This window comes from Ovis aries, chromosome 5 (genome assembly GCF_016772045.2).
Source record: "Ovis aries strain OAR_USU_Benz2616 breed Rambouillet chromosome 5, ARS-UI_Ramb_v3.0, whole genome shotgun sequence".
Taxonomy (NCBI): Eukaryota; Metazoa; Chordata; class Mammalia; order Artiodactyla; family Bovidae; genus Ovis; species Ovis aries.
Genome location: NC_056058.1, coordinates 41,946,311 through 41,973,887, shown reverse-complemented (window position 1 = coordinate 41,973,887; position 27,577 = coordinate 41,946,311). Strand labels below are relative to the sequence as shown.

Below are 27,577 nucleotides of genomic sequence, written 5' to 3'. Positions count from 1 at the left end.
TATGTGCCTGGTCCCTGAACCAATCAGTGGGCGAGTCACTCCCACTCATGCAGATAGCTTCTGTGATCTTGGGTCTTAATTTCCAATTAGCAGTTATTTTATAAACTCTTGATCTTACTTTCATTCCCTGGATTTATATTTTATGTTGACAGATAAAACAAGGCAGAAATTACATAAATTATAATAGGATCTTCAGAGACTTATGGTTTATCAAATGATAAGAGTAAAATTATACTTTAGGTAGGGCATTTACAAAGCAGGATTCTGCAAATATTTTCTGTAAAGGGCCGAGAGTAAATATTTTTTGTCTTTGCTGAGCATAACATCACTGTAGCAACTACTCAAATCCGCTCTGGAAGCTGGATAGCAGCCATATGCACCCTGTAAATGAGTGTGTGTAGCTGTGTACCAGTAAAGCTTTATTTACAACCAGGGGTGATGAGCAGGTTCTGGTCCGCAGGGAGGCTGAAGTTGCTGAGGACAGCCATTATGCAGTTGTGTTAGAACTAAATTAGAAATAACGACACAAACTCCCAACCTTTGAAATTTATTATTTCCACCTGACAACTGAAGTAGCCTTTAATGTTTTCCACCACAAATTTACGTGCAAATAGGGAAGAGTCTCAATATTGGCTCAGTGGTAAAGAAACTGACTGCCAACTAACCCAGGTTGGATCCCTGGGTTAGGAAAATCCCCTGGAGGAGGGCATGGTAACCCACTCCAGTATTCTTGCCTGGAGAATTCCATGGACAGAGGAGGCTGGTGGGCTACAGTCCATGGGATTGCAGAAGAGTCGGACGTGACTGAGTAATTAAATAACAACAGCTTAATATCCAAATGCAGCCTTCAGACTTTTCCCCACCCTGAGGAATAAGGGCTCTTTGGAGACTAGCTGGTTTTATGTTTCAGGGCAGGGCAGGTACATTGTGGGCCTGGGCTATCTCATTGCCAGAAAGAAGGGGTGCTTCTTCAAGTTCTGGGGTGCTGAAGGCATACAGGAGCCCACTTAATGGTATCTCTCATCAATACTGATGAGTTAATGACCAATTCAACTACTCAAATCTGAATGCCATGAATTCATAATTATCCTCAAAGACAAGAATCAAGATTTTTGTTATTTTTGAAAAAAAGAGATATTTATTTTATTAGGATTTTTGTTCTTTATGAAGCTGCTAGTTCAGTATTCACAGCCTGATTTTATTCTGATGAACCATTTTTAGCATCCCTACATAAAAAGGCTGACATCCCTGTACCACATGATCTATATTCATGATCCAGCTGTATCTAAAGATTTTCTCTATGTGCATGCTCAGTCGCTCAGTTATGTCTAACTCTCAGTTATGTGTGACTGCATGGACTGTAGCCCACCAGCCTCCTCTATCCATGGAATTTTCCAGGCAAGAATACTGGAGTTGGTTACCATTTCCTACTCCTGGGGATCTTGTTGAACCAGGAATCAAACCCATGTCTTCTGGGTCTCCTGCATTAGTAGCTGGATACCTTACCACTGAGCCACCTGGGAAGCTCATAAAAAGATTCTACTCTTTGTAAAAAACAAACACTAGAACAGATAGTAGATACAGTATTAATATTGGTTACTTTGGGATTTAATATAATGGATGAAGCACACGTTCTTTTCTTGAAATTTTCTGGCATTTCCAAGTTCTCTCCTTTATTTATTTATATATTATGTTTAGAATAAAAAAATAAATCTTTGCAAAAATTTTATCTACAGGTTCAAGATGCCTTTGTCTATGGTTATAACATTGTTTGCTTGACCTTCAGGAAATTTCTCACCCCAAAGAGCAGAGGATGGTACATCCTCTGAAAAGCCACTGGTAAAATCTGTAGTGCTGGGTCCTCAGCCCCTAAGGGTAGAGGTTGTCCTCAGGTAAGGGGGACTGACTTTCAGTTGTGGGAAAGATATGGAGGGCTTTAATCGTTGCCTATCAGACACCTGGCTTAAGTTGGGAGGAGTCTATATTCTAAAAAGAGTAAGGAAGGTTAGGTGGCTGGGGCTGAGGGTAAGGGTTGTCTTGGAGGTGGCTGGGCAGTTTCAGGCCACCTTGGAGGAGGAGGGACTGGACTACAGTGCAAACTTGGGGCCCCTTGTTAAAAAATTATTATGAATTTCAAGATGGTGACAGCAAGTCAGGGGCTGCCCATGAAGCCGGCCCCTGTGGAGACCCAGGGTTCAAAGTCTACTTTGGAGGTAAGAACTGGCCGAGATTCTGGCAGAGATTGGATGCTGAGGCGGAATTTCTTGCCTATGGCTTTCCTGGGTGTCCAAGGGCCATGACCCACAGGCAGAAGTCCCTCCTCCATGGGGGAGACCAGGCTCTAGGCCCCCGGGGGTCTCCCAGTCACTTTTTAGATGCTAAACTGTCACAGGTGTTACTGAAGTCCTGTGTTCAGGTAGGGTCTGGTGAAAACACCCTTATGTCTCCCTCTCTACTCAGCCCCTGCCTTCTGGGATATTAAACAGGGTACCCACCCCCCACTCCCTGTTCATCTTCTTGACTCCTGAGTCACTGGTCAGCCTCCCTTCCTTTAGGAAAGCCTCCAAGCTGCCCCTGCACCCCTGAAGTCATACCTTCTGTTACATTCCTCAGGCTGCATCTCCAGGTTGTGACCCCCAGGTTGCTCAAGAGACCCTGTTTTATGGTCTCCTAGCTGCCTGTGCTTCTTCTTCAAGGCATTAGGGCACTCTGACATTGTGGGTGCAGTTAGCTGTTTGTGGGTTGCAGCTCTGTGGACACCGGGCAACTGACACCTGGCTCAGAGGAGGGACCTGTATCTCTGTTGATTCTGGGATGCACAGCCCTCCCCTGCATTCAGCGCTACCCCCACTGTGGAGTCCCCTCAGCTGACCACCTGGGGTTGGGGCTAAGGTCCAGGGTCCCAGCTATGGGGTTTGGACTCTGGAGTTGGGTCTGCATTTGTGTTTGGGGGTCATGGGTCAGAGATTGGGATCTGGGGTTTAGGGAATGGAGTTGGGGTCTTAGTTCTGGCGTCCCGGGTCTGGAATCTGAGGTCTGGAGTTGGGATCCAGAGCATGGGTTCTGAGGCCCAGGATGTAGGAGTGGGATTATGGGGACTGAGGTCTGAGGCCTGCAGCCCCTGCAGTTGAGGATCTAGGATCTAGACTGGTGATTCCAAATCTGAGGTCAGGGTTTTGAGGTTTGAGGTCTGGGGTCACAATTTCTGGATCTGGGACATAGAGTCTGAAGTAAGGGGTCTGGGTTTAGTACCCGGGTTCTGAGGTCCAGGATCTGGGATCTGGGGTCTGAGGTAGAGGATCTAGAATCCGGGGTCCGGGATCTGAGGTTAAGGACCTGGAATCTGGAGGTCCAGTGTCTAACAGATCTATAACCCGGAGTTAGGGGTCTGAGGTGCAGGATTTAGAACCCGGGGTTGGGGATCTGAGGTAACAGATCTAGAACCCGGGGTCCAGCTTCTGAGGCAACAGATCTAGAACCCGGGGTTGTGGGTCTGAGGTACAGGATTTAGAATCTGGGGTCGGGGTCCCAGGTCTGAAGTACGAGATCTAGCACGTGAGGGGTCCCATGTCTGAGGTCGGGGCTCTGGGGTCTAGGCCCGGGGTCTGAGGTACGGTCTCCATCGGCCTCTGCTTGCCCCCGCCCCGCCCCTCCCTCTCCCCTCCCGCTCCGCCCCTCTCCCCTCCGTGCCCCGTCTCCTCGCTCCTCCCCTCTCCTCCCGCCCCTCCCCCGCCCGGCCCGCCCCGCCGGGCGCCGCACCGACAAGATGGCGGCGGGTGGGAGCGGCGGGCGCGCGTCGTGCCCGCCGGGGGTCGGCCCGGGCGCGGGGGCCGGCCCCGGGCCCAGCGCCAACGCCGCCCCGGCCCCCGGCAACGCGGCCGCCGCCGCCGCCGCCCCGGCCCCCGCTGTCCCCGGGCCGCCCCCGCCGGTGTCGGTGTCGGGGCCGGGCGCGCAGGCCGCGGCGGGCGGGGAGCGGGCGGCCGAGGAGCCGGGGGCGGCCGCGCTGCTCCGCGAGCCGGTCTACAACTGGCAGGCCACCAAGCCCACGGTGAAGGAGCGCTTCGCCTTCCTCTTCAACAACGAGGTGCTCTGCGACGTGCACTTCCTGGTGGGCAAGGGGCTCGGCGCGCAGCGCATCCCGGCGCACAGGTGGGCCGCCGTCCGGGACCGCCGCCCGACCTGGGACCGGGTTAGCACCGAGGCCCGCCCCCCGGGACTCCGTCATCCCCCAAGACGCTGCCGCTTCCCGGGACCCGGTCATCCCCGGGACCGGACCCCTACCCCCACCCCCCTCCCCAGGATTCAGTCATTCCTGGGATCCCGCTCCCCGTCTCCCCTCAGGAAAACCGCCAGCCCCGGGGACCCAGCACCAGCCATTCCTGGAACCCCTGCTGTCCTGGGGCCCTGCCCTCCCCCACCGCCCCCGGGTCTCAGCACCCTTAAGGCCCTGTGACCCTGCCAGGCCTCCGTCCAGCCGGGACTTCCAGATACCAGCCATGGTCCGCTCCTGCGACCCCTGCCCCTCCACCCTCATTGGAGTCTCCTGGCTCTATGATCCCTGACCCTGCGCTCATGCCCGAAATCTCCCAGGTGCGCTGACCTCTTTCACTTGCTGCATCTCTGTGACCCTTCAACCCCTGCCAGGCTTTCCAGGCCTTGCAGACCCCAGCCTGGACAGCCGAAGGACCTGCAGAGACCCCATCTCCTTCCGCCTCCTCCACTGGGCCCCAGTGACCTCCTCCCCCGAGTTCCCCCTCCTGGGGCTGGGACCCCCCAGAGCCCCGCTCAACTCCCACCTCGTGAACCCCAGACCCTGACACCGTACATCCCAGGTCTTCTCTTGAATGGGGTTTTCCTTGGTGCAGGCCCACATCTCTGCCAGTCTCAGGGGTGCAGCCTCCAGACTCCTGGGTGGGGCGGGGCTGGTATCAGACCACCCTGCCAACTGCTTGCTGGGGGATGCTGGGAGGGTTCTGTTGGGGGAGGGGGCTGGGGGTTCTTGCAACTCTGCCTGGAGAGTCCCCAACCCGCTGTGAGGCTTGTCTTCACCATTCTGGCATGTGGCTTTTACTTGGCCTGTGTCTTCGAGATTCTTCTCTCTGGCCCTTTCCTGGTTATTTATGTGCAATTGGGACTAGATTCCTGTCCGAGGAAGGTTCCAGGCCTGTGAGGGCGTCCCCAGGACCTCCTGGGGCTTGTCCCTGCCCTAACCCTCTCCCTTCCCCTGCGAATTCCCCAGAGGACTGGTTGCCTTGTGACCCAGGAGCCCCAGCCTCTGTCATGCCTTTCTTGTTTGATATTCCTGCTCTGTGGATCCTTTTGATGGAAGGTTCTAGTTCCTTTTCTATTCAGCCTTTGGGTTGTTGTTTCATTTGCATTGTGAAATGTTACCTGCCGCGATCAGGTGCGTGAGTGACCCTGGGCTCTCCTGAGCCTCAGTTTCCCTCCACCTCTGTGACCTGGGACCGACCATTAGACACTTCCTTCCTGGAGCCACTGGGAGGGTGGACCCTGTGACCAACCAACCCTGGGACTAACCAGGTCCTAATCACAGTGCCTGGGCTCATCCTCCACAGGCTGGCCCCACAGGCTGGTGGGGATGTAACCCGGTGCTCCAGGAAACACTCTGGAGCATTGCTGCTGGAGCAGACAGAAGTGGGGAGAATTCCTCACAGCATGCGCCCAGCTCCAGGCTGGACCTCACCCCCGCCTCCCTCCCGGATGGGCTGCATTAAGGGAGTGGCTTGTAAGGAGCAGATTGGAACCCCATCTTGGGGAAACCCGGCAGATGCCCCTTAACCAAGTGGCTAAGTTGATGGTCCTGGGGGCGTCAGCACCCCCAGCAGGAAAGACTCCTCCCCCCGGTGTGCTCCACCCCCAGCCCTGAGTCCCAGTGTCGTGGGTTGATGGTGGCCCCCAAGTTGTGTCCAAGTCCCAATGCCCAGAACCCATGAACGGGACCTTATTGGGAAAAGGGTCTTTGCAGATGTGGTTAAGAGTTTCAAGAAGAGATCATCCTGGATAATCTGAACGGCACTAAATCCAACAAGTGTCAAGTGCCCATGTGAGAGACATGGAGAAGAGGGACCGGGCAGAGACTGGAGGGATGTGTCCACAAGCCACAGTCTGCCTGGGGCCCCCAGAAGCTGAGAAGGGCAGAGCCTTGCAGGGAGCGTGTCCCTGATCTTGGACCTGCAGCCTCCAGAACGTGAGATTCTCTCAAGTCACCCAATTTGCGGTAACTTGTTAGAGGAGTCCCAGGAAACCAGTCCACCTGGAGAAAATAACCAGATAAACCCAGTGGGGCATGCCTCAGGTCCAGGACACCGGCAGGTCCCCAGGACGGTCCTGGGAGGAGCCCGAGGACACAAGTAAACGCCACGTGGGATTCAGAAACAGAGCCTGGGGCGGGAAGGGCATTAGTGCAGAGCTGGTGACTGCTGAACTGGACCTGAGCTTACTTCACAAAGCAGACTGAGGGCAGGGCTCGTGCCAACTTCCAGAAAGGCTGTTGGGTCTGCAGCCACCATTTCCCAGAATCCAGACTTGTGGTGATCTGGGGCTGGGGCGCAGAATGGCGTGGACTCTGGGTGAAGGGCGACCTGGTGCATGGGGCGCAGGAGGGCCTGGCATACGTAACAGCAGAGGGGCCAGCTCTGGCTAGGGCACGCTCAGGCCTCGTTCAGAGTCTGCCTCCCACCCCCATCCCCTCTCCACTGTACTGCTTTTTCATAGCTCTTTTTCCTTCTAACTTCCTCTGTGATGGCTGTCCTTGGCTTGCTATGAGCAACGTCTTGCTGCTCTCCCTCCTGCCAAGCCCAGGAAAATGCCTGGCACGCTGGGTGCTCAGGAAATGCATCAGTCCAGTGTCTATACTCACAGGGTTCCCTCTGAGGAAGTGCTGAGCATCTTCAGGGTAGCGCTGTACAGTTTGATGGCCCCACGTTAGTATCTAAAATACCTTTATTCACATATCACTGGAGACTTAGCAACACAGAGATGTCCCCAAAGTACAGCAATCTCTGTGTGTGCTTAGCTAAATAGCATGTTTTTTTGGTGACTGTGGCTTTATGGTGGATTTTGACAACTGCCGTGGCTGTTCTTCCCAGTTTTGTTCAAGACTTTTTGTGAAGGCTTTTTCAGCTCGTCTCACACATTTAGCTGTTTCAGGATCAGTTACCCATCTGTCCATCCCTTCCTCCTGTGCATCCCTTGCTCAATCCAGCAGTCTCTGAAATGGTGCTAATAAAAGACATCTCTTTCCCCGTGGAATTTACCTTCCAGGACAGTACCAGCAAGTTTTTGTAAAGAGCCAGACAATAAGTAGTCAGTAGGCCACATGGTCTGTGTCCCGGCTGCTTAATTCTGCTGTAGCAGTGTGAACACAACAAGACAGAAATGAATGTGCATGGCTGTGTGCCAATAAAACTTTATTTACAAAAACAACTGGTGGGCTGGATTGGGCCCAAGGGCTGTATTTGACCAGTCCCTGGGTCAGTGGTTCCCTATAATCTTTAGAATCAGTTTGTCAAATGCTAAAGAAATAACTGGAGGGGTTTGTCTTGGCAAAGATACCAGGTTGGGAGAGCTGACAGTTTAGTATACAAAGTATGGGCACATGTTGTCTCCATTTATGCACGGTGCTTTTGTGTTTCCATAGGGAAGTTTTGTAGTTTTATGTTTTGTTTTGGTTTTTTTGGCCACGCTGCCGGATTTTGGGATTTAGTTTCCTTTCTGGGGATTGAACCCAGGCCCCCTCGACAGTGAGCATATGGAGTCCTAACTACTGGACCACCAGGGAACTCGCAGTTTTATAGTTTCTTTGCATAGCTCTTGTGTGCAAGAGCTATGGCACCCCACTCCAGTACTCTTGCCTGGAAAATCCCATGGATGGAGGAGCCTGGTAGGCTGTAGTCCATGGGGTCGCTAAGAGTCGGACACGACTGAGCAACTTCACTTTCACTATTCACTTTCATGCATTGGAGAAGGAAATGGCAACCCACTCCAGTGTTCTTGCCTGGAGAATCCCAGGGACAGGGGAGCCTGGTGGGCTGCCGTTTCTGGGGTCGCACAGAGTCGGACACAACTGAAGCGACTTAGCAGCATGTAGCTCATGCACATTTATTGCTAGGTGTTGGGTTTTTTGTTTTTTTTAGTTTTTGTTTTTTCTGTTGCAGATAGTTTCTCCATTACATATTTCTTAGCTGGTTCTTGCTGCGAAGCTGTGGGGCCTTGCACATTTACTTTTATCCACTGGAATGATTTCTTTCTGAATCCTTTTTGGTGTTAATAGCTGTTCCACTGATTCCATGGTCCAGTGCTGGTCCAGTAGACTTTTCTGTGACAATGGGAATGTTCTAGATCTGTCCTCTCCAGTCTTAGCCTCTGGTCACACATGGCTACTGAGCACTTGAAATGTGGCCCTCACAACTGAAGAACCAAATCTTGTTTTCTCAGCTACACCACATGGCTCAAAGCATCTTAGTTCCCTGACCAGTGATTGAACCTTCGACCTCAGCAGTGAAAGCGTAGAATCCTAACCACTGGACTGCCAGGGAATTCCCAAACTGAGTCTTTCTCTTTTTTTCAAATCTATTTATTTTCGGCTGCCCTGGGTCTGTGTTGCTGTGTGGGCTTTCCTCTAGTTGCATCGAGCAGGGGCCGCACTCTAGTTGCAGTGTGTGGGCTTCTCATTGCAGTGGCTTCTCTTGTTGTGGAGCACAGGCTCTAGTTTTGCCATTTGTGGAAATCTCATATAATTAGAATGACAGAATGTGTAGGTTTTGATCTGGCTTCTTTCATTCAGTGTCTTATTTGTGAGATCCATCCACATCCTTGAATCGACAGCTCATTTCTTTTTATTGCCAAAGTAATTCATCTGACTGCTGAATCCCATTGCATGGATGGACCACACTTTGTCCATTCACCAGTCATATGGGTTATACGGGCATACAGGTTAAACAGGTTATTTCTAGCTTTTTATTATAAGGAATAATACTGCCATGAACATTCAACATTTGTGCAGAAATCTGCGTATGGAAGTACTGTTCCTTTTGGGTAAATACCTTGAGGGTCAAATGTTGGAAACACAAGGTAACACTTACATGTGACATCTTAAGAAACCGCCAAACTGGTTTCCAAAGTGGCTTCCCCATTCCCCACCCCCCCATGATGCCCGAGGACTCAGTAATGTCTTTGGCCTCATAGGTGAATTGGGAAATGTTCCCTCCTCCTCTGCTTTCTAGAAGAATATGCAGAGGGTTGGTGTTAATTTCTTCTGGGAATGGGCTTTTCCTTGTGGGGAGATTTTTTCTTTTTTTTTTTTTGCTGCACTGTGGGGCTTATGGGATCTTAGTTCCCTAGCCAGGGATCGAACCTGTGCCCCCTACAGTGGAAGCTCAGAGTCTTAACCACTGGACCACCAGGGACTTCCCTGTAGGGAGATATTGTTTTTTAATTGGTTGTGCTGGGTCTTCGTTGCTGCATGAGGGCTTTCTCTAGTTGTGGTGAGCAGGGGCCGTTCTTCATTGCAGTGTGTGGGCCTCTCATTACGTGGCTTCTCATTGCAGAGCACAGGCTCCAGGCACGTGGGCTTAGGAGTTGCAGTGTGTGGTCTTTCGTTGCCCCACGGCATGTGGGATCTTTCTAGATCAGAGATTGAACCCGTGTCCCCTGCACTGACAGGCAGATTCTTACCCGCTGTACTACCAAGGAAGTCCCAGAAGATTTTTAGTGACTAGTTCACTTGTTATTTGTTTGTTTAGATTTCTCTGTCTTCAGTGAGTGTTGGCAGTTTGTCTTTACAGGAAGTCATCCATTTCCTCTAAGTTGTCTTTGTTTGTTGACATAAAGTTGTTTCAAAATTCTTTTACCATCGATCATAGTGATATTCCGTTTTCATTTCTGATTTTGGTAATTTGTGTCTTCTTTCTTGATCAGTTTAGCTAAAGTTCTAGCAGAGATTTTTCCCCTCAAAGAGTGACCTTTTGGTTTCATTGATTTATCTCTATTTTCCGATTCCCAGTTTCATTAATTCCTGCTCCCACTTTTACTATCTTCTTTGTTCTTTGGGCTTGATTTGCTCTTTCTTTTCTAGATTCCTGAGATGGAAGATTACCTTGCTGATTTTATTTTTTATTAATTTTTGGTCACTCTGTGCATGTCTTGTGAGATCGTCATTCCCTGACCAGGGATAGAACCTGGACCCCGGCAGTGCAAGTGCCGAGTCCTAACCACTGGATCGCCAGTTAATTCCCAGAAGCTTAGGTTGCTGATTTTAGATCTTTATTTAATGGATACATAATGTTTACCCCAAGCAGTGTTTCAGCTGTATTCCTTACACTCGGATGTGCCGTGTGCATTTTTGACCCAGTCAAGATCTTTTCTAATTCCCCTTGTGTTCCTTCCCTGACCCATGGGTTACTTAGAAGTGTTGTTTCATTTCCAAATATTTGGGAATTTCTCAGAGATCTTTCTGTTATTGGTGTATAATTTAATTCCTCTGTTTGGAGAATAAGCTTTGACTTCTTTTAGTGCCTGTGAGTATATTTGTTTCACCTTGTGCCTGGTCTGTCCTGGAGAATGTTCCTGGAGTGTGCCTTCTGCCATCACCGGGCTGAGGGTTCTGTCTGGGGGGTTTAAGGAGTCTTTATTTTCTGTGGCAGGTCTTGTTTCCAGCACGCGGGGCCCCTAGTTGTGGCGTGCAAGCTCTGCAGTTGCAACATGGGGGCTCAGTTTCCCCATGGCCCGTGGGATCCTAGTGCCCTGACCAGGGATCCAAGCTGAGTCCCCTACACTGGAAGGTGGGTTCTTAACCCCTGGACCACTGGGGAAGCCCCTGGGCTGACGGTTCTGTAAAGGTATGTTGGTGGCGTTGTTCATTCTGGCTGTTGGTCAGTTGTGAAGAGTGAGGTGTTGAAACCTCCAGTGGAAACTGTTGGATTGTCTCTTCCGCCTCTTTATGCTTGGTTTCTCTTTGTGTGGTTTGGGACTCGGCTGTGTGTTTGTTTGCGCTGTTACCCATTCCTGTGTACTGACCCTCTGTTCGTAGGAAACGTCCACTTTCCAGTAACATTCCCTGTCTTCACATCTGTCTTGTCTGGTATCAGGGCAACCACTCCAGCTCACTGGTGCTTTCTGTCTGCAGGGTGTATCTTTCCTCATCTTTCTCCTCTCACCCCCTTCGTGTGTTTAATGTAAAACTTCCGAGCCTGTGCTGTCCATCTGTCTGGGGAGCCTTGGCCATAGGGCAGGTTTCTCCACTGGGGTGTCCCTGCCGTCCGCTCGTCATCACCCTTCCCTCCTGAGGGGTGCTCTGTGTAGACATCCCCTTTCCCCTCCTCCTTTGCCCGCTGTTGGAGTATCTGTGGATGGTGGTTCTAGCTGGAAAGAGTTGTTTACTCCGGCATCTGCCGTATGGTGATTTCCTATTTCCATAACTCCTTCTCCATTTGTTAACTGGGATTCTGAAAGGAAAAGCTGTCCCTTCCCTGTTGCTCACACACCTCCTCCGTTATATATTTATTTCATCATGGACTCACAGTTGTTTATCCTGTGGGTCATTGTCTGGTATGAGCATTACTGTCCCAGATTTGGCCTTTGGAAGTCCTTACAGTTGGCTCAATTCCTTTTAACATTGACCTGTCATGTTGGGAGAATGACTTTACTTTTTGGCCCCACAGGATACCCCAAGTTCATCTCATCATTCTCCTCCCTCAGCCCAGGAATCAACCATTTCTCCTTTTAGTGGAAAATGGTATTTAGAAACCAAGATACAGGTGCTAGGTGTGCTCACTGCTGCTGGGGTATTGTTGTTTAGAGACCTTCTTAGCAGATAGAGCGAGGAAATATACCAACACACACACAACCTCTATTTCTGTGTCTCTGTCTCCATCCATCCATTCACCCACCTAAAAGCCACGAGATCAACTTGAGTCCCTCTGGCTCTGGCTCAGCCTTGGAGAGTTCGTCCCAGCCTCCCTTCCCCTCACCTGTAACTCTCTTCTCCAGGTCTGAGAACCTGGCTCTCATTCTGCACATGTCTGCTTAGTGGCACCATATGTGTAGTTTCAGAGCTGCTTTCCCTCTCCTGTGAAAAATGCTTTTTCTGCATGAAGCACAGTATTTGTATGCAGTTCTTTTGGCCTTTAACCTGTTTCCCAAAGCTGCTTAGCTGGTCTTTCTTCCCTGTCCCTTCAGGGTACTATGTCATTCTTTCTTTCTTTTTAATTTTTAAGTTGTAAAATACACATACCATAAAATTCACCCTTTTAACCATTTTTAAGTACACAGCTTGGTGGCACTAAGCATATCCATGTTGTTTGCAACCATCCCCACCAAAACTCTGTCCCCATGGAACACTGACTCCCCATCCCCTTCCCCAGCCCCTGGCCCCACCATCTTCTCCCTGTCTCTGTGGATCTGACTCCTTTAGGGACCTGTGAGTTGAACCAAACTCTGTGTTATTCTGTGTCTGGCTTCTCTCACTGAGCATCATGTTCTCAACATCTATTCGTGTTGTAACATGAGTCGAAATCTCCTTCTTAAGGTGACTAACACCCCTTGTATGGATGGACCACTTTGTATGGATGATGTGCTCATTGCTCGTCTGTCATCTGTTGATGGACGTTGGGTCGCTTGCATCTTCAGGAGTCTGTGGATCATGGCACGCTGAATACTCTTGCACAGGTTTTATGCGGACGTGTGTGTTCACTTCTCTCAGGCACAAAACCTGGGAGTGGCGCTGCCGGGTCGACGGGAACTTCATGTTTTGCCCCCTGGTAACCCACTTGCCTATCCACCACAGCTTCACACCTCATGACCCCCGCCCCTGTCACCCTGCTTGAGGACTCTGATTTCTCCACATCCTCAGCAGCTCTTGTCATTGTCTAGGTTTTTTATTCTAGCTGGTGGTCCAAGGGATAAGGTCATGTCTCATGGTGGGTTTTTTTTTAACTGATGCTTTTGCTTTGATACTGCGTTTCCATCATACTTTCTCATTAATTTTTATCTTGCAGAGGCTTTTGACTCTTATCACTGTAAGTGCGTGCATGCTTAGTTGTGTCCGACTCTTTGCGACTCTGGACTGTAATGCACCAGGCTCCTCTGTCCATGGAATTTTCCAGGCAAGGATACTGGAGTGGCTCGTGGTGGTTTTTTTTTTTTTTTTTTGGCTGCATCATATCTTAGTTGCAGCACTCAGGATCTTCATTGCCTCCTGTGGGGTCTTTGCTTGTGTCGCATGGAATTCTCGTTATGGTGCATGGGCTCACTAGTTGTGGCACGTGGGCTTAGTTGCCCTGGGGCGTGTCAGTTCAGTTCAGTTGCTCAGTCGGGTCCGACTCTTTGCCACCCCATGAACTGTACACACCAGGCTTCCCTGTCCATCACCAACTCCTGGAGCTTGCTCAAATTCATGTCTATCGAGTCACTGATGCCATCCAACCATCTCATCCTTTGTTGTCCCCTTCTCCTGCCTTCAACCTTTCCCAGCATCAGGATCTTTTCAGATGAGTCCTTTCTTCGCATCAGGTGGCCAAAGTATTGGAGCTTCAGCTTCAGCATCAGTCCTTCCAATGAATATTCAAACTGATTTCCTTTAGAATTGACTGGTTTGATCACCTTGTTGTCCAAGGGACTCTCAAGAGTCTTCTCTACTACCACAGTTCAGAAGCATCAATTCGTAAGCACTAAGCTTTCTTAATGGTGGAACTCTCACATCCATACATGACTGTTGGAAAAAAACCATAGTTTTGACTAGATGGACCTTTGTCGGCAAACTAATGTCTCTGCTTTTCAATATCCTATCTAGGTTTGTCATAGGTTTTCTTCCAAGGAGCAAGCATCTTTTAATTTTCATGGCTGCAGTCACCGTCATCTGCAGTGATTGTGGAGCCCCCCCAAAATAAAACATGTCACTCTTTTCTATTGTTTCCCCATCTATTTGCCATAAAGTGATGGGACTAGATGCCATGATCTTTGTTTTTTGACTGTTGAGTTTTAAAGCCAGCTTTTTCACTGTGTTCTTTCACCTTTATCAAGAGGCTTTTCTTCACTTTCTGCCATAAGGGTGGTGTAATCTGCATATCCAAGGTTATTGCTGTTTCTTCTGGCAACCTTGATTCCAGCTTGTGCTTCATCTAGCCTGGCATTTCACATGATGTACTCTGTGTATAAGTTAAATAAGCAAGGTGACAATTTACAACCTTGACATACTCCTTTCAATTTGGAACCAGTCTGTTGTTCCATGTCCGGTTTGAAGTGTTGCTTCTTGGCCTGCATACAGATTTCTCAGGAGGCAGGTATGGTGGTCTACTATTCCCATCTCTTTAAGAATTTTCCAGTTTGTTGTGATTCACACAGTCAAAGGCTTTAGTATAGTCAATGAAGCAGATGTTTTTCTGTAATTCTCTTGCTTTTTCTATGATCCAAAGGATGTTGGCAATTTGAGCCCTGGTTCCTCTGCCTTTTCTAAATCCAGCTTCAACATCTGGAAGTTCTTGGCTCACATAGTGTTGAAGCCTTGCTTGGAGAATTTGAGCATTACTTTGCTAGCGTGTAAGATGAGTGCAGTTGTGTGGTAAACATTCTTTGGCATTGCCTTTCTTTGGGATTGGAATGAAAACACATTTTCCAGTCCTGTGGCCACTGCTGAGGTTTCCAAAGTTGCTCGCCCATTGAGTGCAGCACTTTCACAGCATCATTTAGGATTTGAAATAGCTCAGCTGGAATTCCATCACCTCCACTAGCTTTCTTCATAGTGGAGCTTCCTAAGGCCCACTTGACTTCACACTCCAGGATGTCTGGCTCTAGGTGAGTGATCACTCCATCATGGTTTTCTGGATAATTAAGATCTTTCTTGTATAGTTCTTCTGTGTATTCTTGCCACCTCTTCTTAATATCTTCTGCTTCTGTTAGGTCCATACTGTTTCTGTCCATTTTTGTGCCCGTCTTTGCATGAAATGTTCCCTTGAGTTCACTTCAGTCACTCAGTCGTGTCCAGCTCTTTGGGACCCCATGAATCACAGCATGCCAGGCTTCCCTGTCCATCACCAACTCCCAAAGTTTATTCAAACTCATGTCCATCGAGTTGGTGATGCCATCCAGCCATCTCATCCTTGGTCATCCCCTTCTTCTCCTGCCCCCAATCCCTGCCAGCATCAAAGTCTTTTCCAGTGAGTCAACTCTTCACATGAGGTGGCCAAAGTACTGGAGTTTCAGCTTCAGCATCATTCCCTCCAAAGAACACCCAGGGCTGATCTCCTTCAGAATGGACTGGTTGGATCTCCTTGCAGTCCAAGGGACTCTCAAGAGTCTTCTCCAACACCACAGTTCAAAAGCATCATTCCCTTGGTATCTCTAATTTTCTTGAGGAGATCTCTGGCCTTTCCCATTCTGATGTTTTCCTCTATTTCTTTGCATTGATCACTGAGGAAGGCTTTCTTACCTCCTTGCTATTCTTTGGAACTCTGCATTCAGATGGATATATCTTTTCTTTTCTCCTTTGTCTTTCATTTCTCTTCTTTTCTCAGCTATTTGTAAGGCCTCCTCAGGTAACCATTTTGCCTTTTTGCATTTCTTCTTCTTGGGGATGGTTTTGATCACCACCCTCCTGTACAATGTCATGAACCTCCATCCATAGTTCTTTAGACACTCTGTCAGATCTAATCCCTTGAATCTATGTGTCACTTCCACTGTATAATTGTAAGGGATTTGATTTAGGTTATACCTGAATGGTCTATGGTTTTCCCTACTTTCTTCACTTTAAGTCTGAATTTTCCAGTAAGGAGTTCAGGATCTGAGCCACAGTCAGCTCCTGGCCTTGTTTTTGCTGACTGTATAGAGCTGCTCCATGTGGGGTGAATCACACCTGCGTCCCCTGCATTGGTGGGTGGATCCTTAGCCACTGGCCTGCCAGGGAAGTCCCCTCATGGTAGTTTTGATTTGCCATATTCATCATCATGGTTTTGAGGGTGGACGGAGAAGTGGGGATAGGAGACTCCTGGCAGGAGGCCAGTGAGAGGCCTGGTGGGCAGGGCTGCAGGTGGAGATGATCAGACTCCCCTAGACCCAGTTGCTCTTCCAGGCCTGAAGTTTGTCACCTTGTCCACTGGGAACACTGAGGACATGTATAGCCCACCATCCTGGGCCCTGCACAGACACACCAGGCCCGGTTGGTCTGCCCCTTATGTCCTCCCAATGAATCGTCAGGGAAGGTTTTCCCTATAGAAGATCAAGATGCTCTGTTGTATCTAGGAGAAAGGAGGAGCAGGAAGGCATTGCAAATATGGATTGTGTGTGGGGCTGGAGACGCAGATGCTGCGGCGAATGAGTGGGGCTCCGAGGACACAACAGGGCTGGCAGCTGAACAGGGCATGGGCATCCTGGGGTGGCCAGATGGTGGAGCAAGCCGCATCAGTCATCCTCTCTTGGAACCCAGAATTCTACTATGGGGTATCCAAGGCTGTGCTCCCTCCAGAGGCTCCACCAGCTTCTGGGGCCCCAGGCAGCCTGTGCTTATGGATGCTTCACCTCAGTCTCTGCCTTCCTCAGCGTGCGGCCTCTCCTTGGTGTCTTACCATAAGCCATTGCGTCAGGGCCCAGCCTGGATGAGGGTAGCCTGGGCTTAGCAAGTGACATCTGCAAAGACCCTGTTTTCAGATGAGGTCCCATCCTGACGTTACAGGGGGATGTGACTTTGGGGACACTCCTTTCATCCACTACATTCGGCTTCTCACCTGGCCCCCATCTCTGGCCTGGCCTTTGGGGTGCTGTTAAGCCCTGTGCAGGACTAGGGGCCCGACCAGGGCCTGGCAGAGCTGGGAGCACACATCCACGATGGAGGAGTGGGTAGGAGCAGGGGTGGACAGGCTTCTTCTTTCAGGGAGTGAGGGATGCCTGGGTGGGGTCTGCTGGGAGTTGTGGGGAGGGTCACTGGGCAGAGAGAAGCCGGGGAGTGGGCTGTCACTGCTGAATCCAGAGATTTTGCATGGGGGTGGGTGCTCAGAGCCCTGCATGGGTCACGGTAGGACCCAGGGAGCAGGTGTGATGCAGGCATGGTGGCTTGCAATCCAGAGAAGAGGGTTTTGCAGGGGGCTGGCCTTTTGGGGAAGGCTGTCATGGGGCAGGCCTGGGGACCATGAATTCACAACTGGTGGAACCCTGAGGCCCCCAAGGCCACTCACATCCTAACTCCCCCTTGTCCTCGACACTCTTCCCCACAGACTCAGCACGGTTCTAACATTCCCTCCAGGCCTTCCCTGGCAGCCTGACCCCGGGAGATGTGTGTAGAGCAGTGGAGTGAGTGAGTGAATAAATGAGTGAGGGAGTGAATGAGTGGTTGAGCGATGGTTAAACAAGTGAATAAATGAATGAGTGAGCGAATGAGGGAGCAAGTGGTTGAATGAATCAGTGAGTGAATGAATGATGAGTGAGTGAATGAATGATGGGAGTGAACGAGTTGGAGGGTGCCTGAGCTGCCGCCTGTGGCCTGTGGAACTGGCAGAAAGCTGTCATCCGTGCAGCCCCGGGGAGATGATTTTGCATCTGTGCCCTCTCACTGTTGATCCACAGGAGCTAACTTCTCAGTTCTCAGGGCGTTCCTTCCGGAAGCATCTAGGGCAGGATGCTCTGGGCAGGGTGTTACTATTGCGAGGATGCTCGCCATCCACATCCCAGGGCCCCAAGAGACCCCAGGCTTGGGCAGTTGGGGACTGGTGGGCCTCGCAGAGGGTAACCAGGCCTTCTCTGACTCCCTAGGTTCGTGCTGGCTGTGGGCAGCGCTGTCTTTGACGCCATGTTCAACGGGGGAATGGCTACTACGTCCACCGAGATCGAGCTGCCCGATGTGGAGCCGGCTGCCTTCCTGGCGCTACTCAAGTAAGACCTTCCAAGTCCTTCCCACCCAGGGGTGGGACAGACATACCTGATGGTTAATAAATAGAACCCTGGGGATATTGCCTCCAGAGTCCCAGAAGCGACTCCCTTGAGATTTCTAGAACTCAACTCCTCAATGAGGGGTGGGCTCTGGACATCCCCCCATCTTCATATTTTGCATTTTTTGTGTCAAAATATATTTCACATACTGTTCAACTCACCCTTGAAAGTGTACAGTGTACTATTAGTGGCATTTAGTTTTTCCACAGAGCACCCAGCTGCCACCTCTTAATTCCAGAACAGTCCATCCCCAGAACCACACCCTCTCCAGCCCCTGACAACCAAGAGCCCACCCTCTGTGTCTGTGGATCAGCCTGTTTTGGACGTTTCCCGTCCATGGGATCACACCCTGCGTCTCTGCTTCTCTCACTGAGCATCGTAGTTTCAGATTCACCCGCGTCTTGGTGAATCTCCCAGTTTTCATTCCTTGTACTCAGAATTTTTAAAGAAATAACCTAATGTAAGAATTTTTAATTCAACCTCTATTTTTTCTTTCTGAGTTTCAATTTTTTTTCCTCAAGGACTTTAAAACAAATCTAGTGATTTGGGGTAGGGGTGCTACACACAGACTGCAGGAAGCTGTGGAGGCAGCACCAAGGAGGCCGGCAAGCTCTGTGGACATATGTGTAGCTTGGAGGTTATCCTACACGGTCAAACAGCTTTTCAAACGTGGAGTTTACTTTTTTGCCTTTTTTGTTGTTGGCCTCAGGACATGGGGGTCCTTAGTAGTTCCCTGACTAGGGATCAAACCTGGGCCCTCAGCAGTGGAAATGCAGAATCCTAACCTTTGGATGGCCAGGGAAGTTCTTTTCCCTTCTGATTATAAAAGTGGCATTGATTCACAGAAAGAGAGAGGGAGGGAGAGAAAGAGAAACGAAAAAGTGGAAGAAAATGGAGTGAACCTGTCCCTGCTCTGAGCACCACGGACAAGGCCTTGACTGGCTGGTCCCATTCATATCCAGTCCCATCTGTGTTGTGTGCTCCCAGCCCCCTGCCCCAACTGTGTCATCTTCTCCCCTCTGGTATCCACAGTTACCCTCGGATGTAAATCAGTTCCTGTTAGCTCCATCTAACCACGCTGAATTCTGTGGGCTGACACAAACACTTGGTGGAGTAATCTTACTTCCCTGTCTTTAGGCAGCTTTTCAGACCAGGGTCCACAGGCTGCCTGCGAGAAAGGGCAGAAGGTGCCGCTTCCAATGCTGCCTGCTGATCCTGCAGAAGCGGCCTGGAAGAATCTGTAAACTATAGACAGGGCTGAGTGCCAAGAAAAACTTATTTACAAACCAGGTGGTAAAATCACAGTGAACTGTCACTTCACACCCACCAGGATGGCTATTATCAATATTAAACAAGTTGTCTCAAGGACATGGAGAAATGGGGGCCCTGATGAACTTCTGGGGGAATGTGAAGTGGGGCAGCCACTGTGGGAACAGTCTGGAGGATCCTCAGAGTCTAAACATAGAGTCACCACGTGCTCAGGCAGTCCTCTGGGCACAGATCCAAAAGCAGGGGATGCAGGGACCTGAAGAGAGATTTGCACACCCACGTTCACAGCAGCAAATTCGCAACAGCCAGAAGGCGGAAACACCCCAGCTGTCGTGAACAGATGAGGGATGGATAAGGTGTGACCCATCCACATGCTGGAGTATTACTCGGCCTTCAAAAGGATTCTGACACTTGCTCCAACATAGATGGACCTTGAGGACATGATGCTCAGTGAAATAAGCCAGATGCAAAAGGACAGGTACCGTCTGATTCCACTAACAGGAGGAACTACAGGAGTCAGATCCAGAGACAGAAAGTGGATGGTGGGGCCAGGGGCTGGCGGAGGGGACGGGGAGTCAGTGTTTCATGGGGACAGAATTTCAGTTTGGGAAGTTGAGAAAGTTCTGGAGATGGATAGTGGGGATGAATGCACAATGATACGAATGTACCTAATGCTACTGATGGTCAAAATGGTAAATTTTATGTACATATTACCATAATTTTTAAAAATTAAAATAATGTCTATTTTTTTAAAAGACAAAAAAAGTGACAGATTGCAGTTAGCCAAACCCTCCCTTTAGTCTAAGCCTGGCGAGACATGGGGTGAAAGGCTGTTCTGTCTCGTCTCCATCTCTGTGTCTGTCTCTCTGTATATTTTTGCTGTTTCTCTTTCTGTCTCTGGGTTTTGATGACCGTGGCTGTTCCCGAGAGGGTGGACACTACCGCCGTTGGTATGTGAGGGGCTCTCCCATCTTCTCCCACATGTCCCGGTCTGTTCCCTTACAAGGTCCCGCTCAGCACTGCTGACACTGATGGTCATTTTGGCCCTGACCCCGCCAGATCCCCGCTGCTGCTGTGCAGGCTTCCAGTGCGTTCTGGGGGTGCTGAGTGCCAGGAGAGGGGGCACCTTCCAGGAACTTGCTCTTTGGGCTGTTCCCGGTTGGGTTGGGCTTCCACCCTTGCCCTCTTGTACTCCCGCTCTGTGCCTGTGGATGACACTCAGGTGGTTTCCTGTGCATTGTCCTGCTGTGAACACGCGTCATTTCTCCTGCACACCCAGGGCCACCCAGATGGGCCAAGGGCTGCTTTCTCACTCTCTCCCCGTGGTTTTGTAATCGACCCCACTTCTGACCCACACAAAGAGTTGGCCTGAGGACAGGTGGTCACCATGGCCACCATATCTGCAATTCCAGCTGGCACTTCCGGTCCCATCAGTGGTTGAGCTTGAGCTGGCTGTGGCTGGGCCAGAGGGTTGTTCAGAGGGTTTTGGCCCCAGGGCAAGTCCCATGCTGCCCACAGAGGAGTTGGACAGAGGCTGCCTGCTGTGTAGACACATTCCGTGGGTAACGTGTGGGTAGTTTAGCTCTGCTCCTTTTTCCTGGTAACTGCCTTTGAGGAGTCAAGTCCACAGGTCAGAGGGCAACTGGTGCTGGTTTGGATGGTTCCTTCGGCCAGTCTGGAGGGTGAGGGCAGGGAGGCTGTCCTCACCACCCCCCTCCGCCCCTAGGTTTCTTTACTCAGACGAAGTTCAGATCGGGCCCGAGACGGTCATGACCACGCTGTATACTGCCAAGAAGTACGCGGTGCCTGCTCTTGAGGCCCACTGTGTAGAGTTCCTGAAAAAGAACCTGCGGGCTGACAACGCATTCATGCTGCTGACACAGGTGCAGGGCTGGGGTGCAGGGGGCGGGGCTGTGGGGCAGGGTGAGGATGTGGGAGAGGGGAAGGCGTGGGACCCGCTGGGGCACAGGTGCGGAGTCTGGGCAGCGATATAGGTGGGTGAGGACGCTGCCGCCGGGGCTGGAGAGTTCGGGTTGGTGCATTTCTGAGTTTTAGGTGTCTGCTAAATCTTGTGGAAGGATACATTCCTCCCTCACTGTACCCTGCACCCTGCGGGTGAGTTTCCCTGGTTACTCTTGTGCTCCTTTGGACGTTTTGGTGCCCTTGTGCAGGGCTCAGGTGTGGGGAGAAAGGTATTCCGTTACTAAGTTTTTTAGAGGGGCACGTTTGAAGCTGTCTGGTCCCATTGACTGTGGCGGGGCTAGACCACTGAGAAGCCGGCTGGAATAGGGCAGCACCCAAGTGTAGTTGTGGCTCTGCAACCCCTCGCTGCTGTGGTATCTGGGCCCCAGCGCATCTGCTGAGTTGCTCTCGAGTGCTAGAGCCTGGGCTGTCATGTGGGGACTGTTCCCAACCATTTCCTGAGAGCTGCAGCCACGTGGGACGTCCTGGCCTCCTAGCCCAGCCCTAGGCAGAGCATAATGCATAGGGGTGTGGGTTCAGGCTGCCCCACAGCTTCCCAGGCAGAAAGGAACCAGAATCTCCTCTGTCCCTGGGCCCCACCCTGTGCATGAGTTCTCGTATTAGGGGCGCATCTCTGCAGTGTCCTATGGGTCCTTCTCGGCCCTTTCCCCAAGGCTCCTGCCTGACCTGGGGAGGACTGGGCCCACCTCCAGCCTGAACCTGTTAGTGTCCTGACTTTTGAGGTGCAAGCCTGCCCTCCCCCCGCCCCACCCCCAGACAGTGGTTACTGTGAGTCTGGGACCCTGGAGGATGATCATCTCTGGGCTGCTGCTCGGCTCCCAGGACTTGAAATCCATGCCCAGTGTGGAGCCAGGGTTCATGCAGCTGGGTGTTGACATGCTCTTCTCTTACTGCCCTCCCACTCTCCAGGCAAGACTTTTTGATGAACCACAGCTTGCCAGCCTATGTCTGGAGAACATTGACAAGAACACGGCTGACGCCATCACAGCTGAGGGCTTCACGGACATCGACCTAGGTGAGGCACACTGGTCGCCGCCCAGGGGCCATTAGACCTCATCCCCGAGGTGGGGCCGCACCTGCTGACAGCCCCTCCCTGCAGACACACTGGTGGCGGTGCTGGAACGGGACACGCTGGGCATCCGAGAGGTGCGCCTGTTCACAGCCGTCGTCCGTTGGTCCGAGGCTGAATGTCAGCGGCAGCAGCTGCAGGTGACGCCCGAGAACAAACGGAAGGTTTTGGGCAAGGCGCTGGCCCTCATCCGCTTCCCACTGATGACCATTGAGGAGTTTGCTGCAGGTAACAGGGGCACCGAGAAGGAGTGTGACCCTGAGTGTGAGTCCCATGACCCTCAGCCTGGCCACAGTGGGTCAGGCGCCAGCCGTGTCTGTGTGAGAACAGGACTGGGCTCGAGACCCTGTTGTTGGAATGACCCCCAGAGGCCAACCATCCTGAGTCCCCACATCTCAGGTGTCCACACGCATGTGTCTTGAGTGTTGCAGATCCCCAACGGGGGCTCACATCTGGGGGATGGGCTGTGGCGTCCAGGTCTTCCATGAGCTGTGAAGGGCTGAGAGGTGTCCGGAGCCATGCTGCAGGGCTTGGGTTGGCACTCAGGACCAGGCGGGGTTGGCCCTGACCCTGCCTCCCGCCCCGTGGGGACCCTCCAATCCTTTGGACCATGTGGCAGTAGCTGCCAACTTGGCACCCTCCCCCAGGAGGCTGGGCCTCCCCTTTGGGTCATTTTCGTGGCTGATGCCAGCCTTGGTCCTGGAGCCACACTGGCCTGGGAGGTTCTGGATGGGGCTCTAGCCGACAGCAGGTGCGCCACGTCCGGTCTTTCCCAGGTCCATGCTGCTCCTGTTCCTGCTCTGGTTCAGGGTTGCCAGATCGAACAGCGACAGCAGACAGATCGTTTTTCAGTGTGTCTGCCATGCAGTGGCGAGGAGACACTTCTTTTATGGGTCAGCTCTCTATGATCAGAGTTTGACTTGACCCGTGTTTTATCTGGCAGTCCCTGGTGGCACGGCAGAACTTGGGTACAGCCTCAGAGGCTATCTCCGGTGCTGTGGGGCTCACTTATCCATCAAATATTTAGCACTTCCTCATACCAGACCCTGGCAGCACCACAGTGATGGGGCCATCCTGGGCACTGTGGGGTGTGGAGCAGCCTCCCTAGCCCCACTCCCTCGATCCCAAGAGCCCCGCTTGTCTTTTTTTAAAATTTTAATTATTTGGCTGCGTTGTGTCTTAGTTGAGGGACATAGGATCTTGCATTTCGGAGCATGGACTCTGGTTGTGGTGCATAGGCTTGGTTGCCCTGTGGCATGTGGAACTTAGTTCCCTGACCAGGGATTGAACCAGAGTCCCCTGCGTTGCACGGTGGGTTCTTAACCATTGGGCTGCTAGGGAAGTCCCACCCTTATCTTGATGATCACGTATGTCACAAACATTGCCCAGTGTTCCCTGGGGAGCTGGGACCTCCAGGTGAGAGCCCTCAGCTGTAGTGTTGAGCTGTCCCAACCCAAGATGCCTATGTGAGCCTTGCAGGATCCCTCTTTCTCCAACCCCGCTTGTCATCCTGAAATAGCTCTCCTCCTGGTCCCTCAGCCCACCTGGTTGCCAGAGCCCCCCAGGGTCTCAGGTCTCCTGGAAGTACCACCCTCCAGCCTTCCTTGGCCCCCTTGCCCCTCCTCCCATGAGGGTCCCCGGGCTGGAGCACTCTCCCCCCACATGCAAGCTCTTGAGGGTATGTGCCAGATCTGGGCCTTGTCCTTCTGCTATGGGTGGGACCTCTGGGGCTTTGGCTGTTTGTCACTCAACTGTGTTTTGGAGAATTTTCCTGCCCCTTCTATTCCCCTTGAAAATGAAAGTAGAGAGAAGGTTGGGAAAAAGTCCCCCAAAGACTACCTTGGCTGTGTGTGTCAGGACTGAGGTCAGAGCTGGTTTTCGTTCTGTTTTCTGTGCAGAGATTTAAAGAGTGATTCCTGTCTGTGTTCAGTCTTGTGTCTTACTGATACAAGACATCTTATCATACACGGACATCTCTCCCCTGTTGCTGCAATCTGCGCACATGGGGCTACTGAGTCTGTGAGCCAGGCCATGGCTGACCTGCCCCAGAAACGAGCCCAAAGCTGGTGAATGAGCGATTCCTGTAAAGGAGGGCAGTGACTTCTAGGCCTGTCGCAGGCACCTTGTCCTGCCACAGGTGGTGGGCAGGGGCGGGTGTAATCCTCCTGCCCTGGGGCCCAGGTGACCCCAGCAGGGTGATCTTCCCCACCAGAAGCTTCTCTGATCTCTTGGGTTGCTGCATCTAGGCTCCCACCTCCAGAGTCTTCCCCAGCTCCAGGCCTGTCTTGGGGCCAGCACCCCCGCATCTGTAGGTGCCTGGGGTGGACAGGCAGGGGCCCTGAGCTCTGTGGACCCATGGTGTTCCCCTAGGTGGTCCCTGAGGAAGTCAGGAGACCCGAGTAGCTGAAAGGGATTTTGCCCCGTTAGCCAGCAAATTGGAGCATTGGCCCCATGTCAACCTGGGACCGCTCCCCAAACGCTCTTGGAAGGGCCATTTCCCCCTCATTAACACCCACCCCCCACTCCCCCGCCCGGGGGCTGCTTGGACCCATGACAGTTTGCAGAGAAGAGAGGCTGGGTCTTATGTCTTGCCTTCTGGTGTCTTTGTGCGCTCACGGTTTGCCCCATCCTTCCCAACTCGCTCCTGTGCCCACAGGGCCCGCGCAGTCGGGGATCCTGGTGGACCGTGAGGTGGTCAGCCTCTTCCTGCACTTCACCGTCAACCCCAAGCCGCGTGTGGACTTCATTGATCGGCCGCGCTGCTGCCTCCGCGGGAAGGAATGCAGCATCAACCGCTTCCAGCAGGTGGAGAGCCGCTGGGGCTACAGCGGCACGAGCGACCGCATCAGGTGGGCGGGGCAAGTTGCAGGGGCGGGGCCTGATTGGGGCCTCCCCATTGGGAGGGGCGGGGCCTGGTTGATCGAGGTCACTCAGCATCTCCTTCCTCCGATGCCCTCAGGTTCTCGGTCAACAAACGCATCTTCGTGGTCGGCTTCGGGCTCTACGGCTCTATCCACGGGCCCACAGATTACCAAGTGAACATCCAGGTCCTGCCCCTACCTCCGGGCCCTGTCCCTCCAGATCACCCCTTCCTCTCCTCTCCCCTTCTTCACATCCCACCCCTCTCCCCTAGCCAAGGGGGACCCAGGACCATGCCTCTCTACCCCCACCATTGGCCTCCTCCTTTCAGGTTAGCTCAGTCCTTGGATCTAGGCTCTGTGGGGTCCTGTGGGTGGGCACCAGGTTGTGGGCACCGGGGTGAGCTGTGCCCGGCTCTGGCCCTTAGATCATCCACACGGACAGTAACACAGTCCTGGGCCAGAACGACACGGGCTTCAGCTGTGATGGCTCTGCCAGCACCTTCAGAGTCATGTTCAAGGAGCCGGTGGAGGTGCTGCCCAACGTCAACTACACGGCCTGCGCCACACTCAAGGTGTGCCTGACCCCACCCCACCCAGGCCCCTGACCCCAGAAACCTACCCAGGACTCCAACCCTGAACCTGACCCCCAGCCCAGACTCAGGGTCTTTGAGCCCCACCCAGGACCTCGCCTCCCAGTTTACTGCCCACCTCGAAGGATGTAAGGCTGGGAGGGCACAACCTTGTGTCCTCCTTTGGAGGCCTGCTGCGCACACTGGGTGGGCCCTGAGCTTTGTCCTCATGCAGCACATCCTTGCTGACCTGCTGGGTCCTCCCTGCAGGGCCCGGACTCCCACTATGGCACCAAGGGCCTGCGCAAGGTGACCCACGAGTCGCCCACAACAGGGGCCAAGACCTGCTTCACCTTCTGCTATGCGGCCGGGAACAACAATGGCACGTCGGTGGAGGACGGCCAGATTCCAGAAGTCATCTTCTACACCTAGGCCACTGGCCTGGCGCCCCCCAGCCCAGGCAGGCCACCTGGCCCCACTGCTGTGCCTGCCGCCCACGCCGCTGCCCCCTACAGGGCCAGGAGGGCTCCTCTCTGCGTGCGGTGAGCTGGCTGCCTATTCCAAGGTGATGGAGGGGTGGGCGGGGCGGCAGAGACAATCCCCCTCAGGACTTGGGGGGCAGGGTCAGCCTAACCCCGCCCTGAGCAGAGGGTCTGCCCGCCCACCACCCCTGCAGCCCCACTCAGGGTTGGTGCAGGGTGTTGGCTCCTGTTTGTTTCAGCTGCACATGGCAATGCATCCTGAATTCCCGGTTTCTCTGGTAGGAGAGCACGTGCGGGGCCCTAGCTGGGATGCGGGGCTTGTGTGCCTCTGCTCTGTTCACTGGGGAGGCTCAGGCCCCCCAGCCTGCCTGAGGATGAGGGCTCAAGCCCTCCCAAGGTCCTGCAGGCCGGCTTCCTGCCAGGCCCAGGCCCTGCCCCTGGGCCCAGTAAAGGACCATCTGTGTCCAGCCTCCCTGGATGCCCCTCCCCGCCCCTGCAGCTGTGGACGCAGGCGGCAGACTGGGTCTGCCTGGGAGGGGCGATGTTGTGGGCCAGCCATGGTGGCCACGTCCCCGCTGGCCCACCTGCCCACCCTGTAGCCCCACTCCCAGCCCCCAGCAAGTACTCTGCCCAAGGTGCTGGAGGGTGCAGCCCCCATCCCACCCCATGCTTCCGTCTGGAGCCTGTGTCCTCCCCGAAGCCATGGAAGGTGTGTCTGCACACCACACCCCAAATGTTTTTGTTTTTTTTTTTTTTAAATAAAGGAAAGAAACGTATAAGCCCTGAGACATGTGTTGCTTCCAGTGTAATCGGGTCCTGGCAGTGGAGCCAGAGACTTCTCACCTTCAGCGCATCCAGATCACATGGGGGCTTGCCCTGGGCTCCTCCTGGAGCAGCCAAGAGTGTCAGGAGCCCCGCCCCGCACCAAGAATCTTGTTGGCAGGGATGCAACCCAGAATGGCCCTGCTGGCTCTGCCCAGGGGGGTGTCCTCCTGCTTCCACAACCCATCCTGGCCCCTCCTGTCCAGTGAGGACTCTTAGGGACCCGGACCCAGGACCGGGCTGGCTGCAGAGACTCCGAGCCCCTGAGCTCCAGCCCTTGGGCTCCTCGTCACTTCCTGAGACCTGCCACACTGTAGGCAGACCCCAAGTGAGGGGTCCATGGGGTGGGGGACCAGGCCTCCCACTGTAGCCCCCAGAGCAGCCTGTCCTGGGGTCACTACAGTTCAGGACAGAAGGACAGATGGTGTCAGCCTGGGGCACCCACAGGGTGTGGGCATGCCAGGAGTAAAGGCCAGGCAACAAGCCGGTGGGCTCATTAGAAGGGCTCCCGAGACGGCTGTGCCCCACTCCCAGAGCCTGCGGCTATTCAGGGTCCCAGTGAGCTGCTATGACTGTCTCCTGCCAATG

The 27,577-nt window shown here is 52.7% G+C and overlaps 1 protein-coding gene across 1 annotated transcript; it reads left to right on the top strand.

Moving 5' to 3' along the window:
- The first annotated feature begins 3,745 nt into the window (after positions 1–3,745).
- On the top strand, positions 3,746–26,953 carry BTBD2 (BTB domain containing 2). Its single transcript, XM_015096034.3, has 9 exons — positions 3,746–4,149; positions 17,758–17,877; positions 20,930–21,086; positions 22,096–22,201; positions 22,286–22,483; positions 24,912–25,104; positions 25,215–25,302; positions 25,542–25,688; positions 25,956–26,953. Exons 1-9 carry the CDS (start codon positions 3,767–3,769, stop codon positions 26,115–26,117), a joined length of 1,554 nt encoding a protein of 517 aa, XP_014951520.2. The 5' UTR covers positions 3,746–3,766; the 3' UTR covers positions 26,118–26,953.
- The last annotated feature ends 624 nt before the right edge of the window (positions 26,954–27,577 follow it).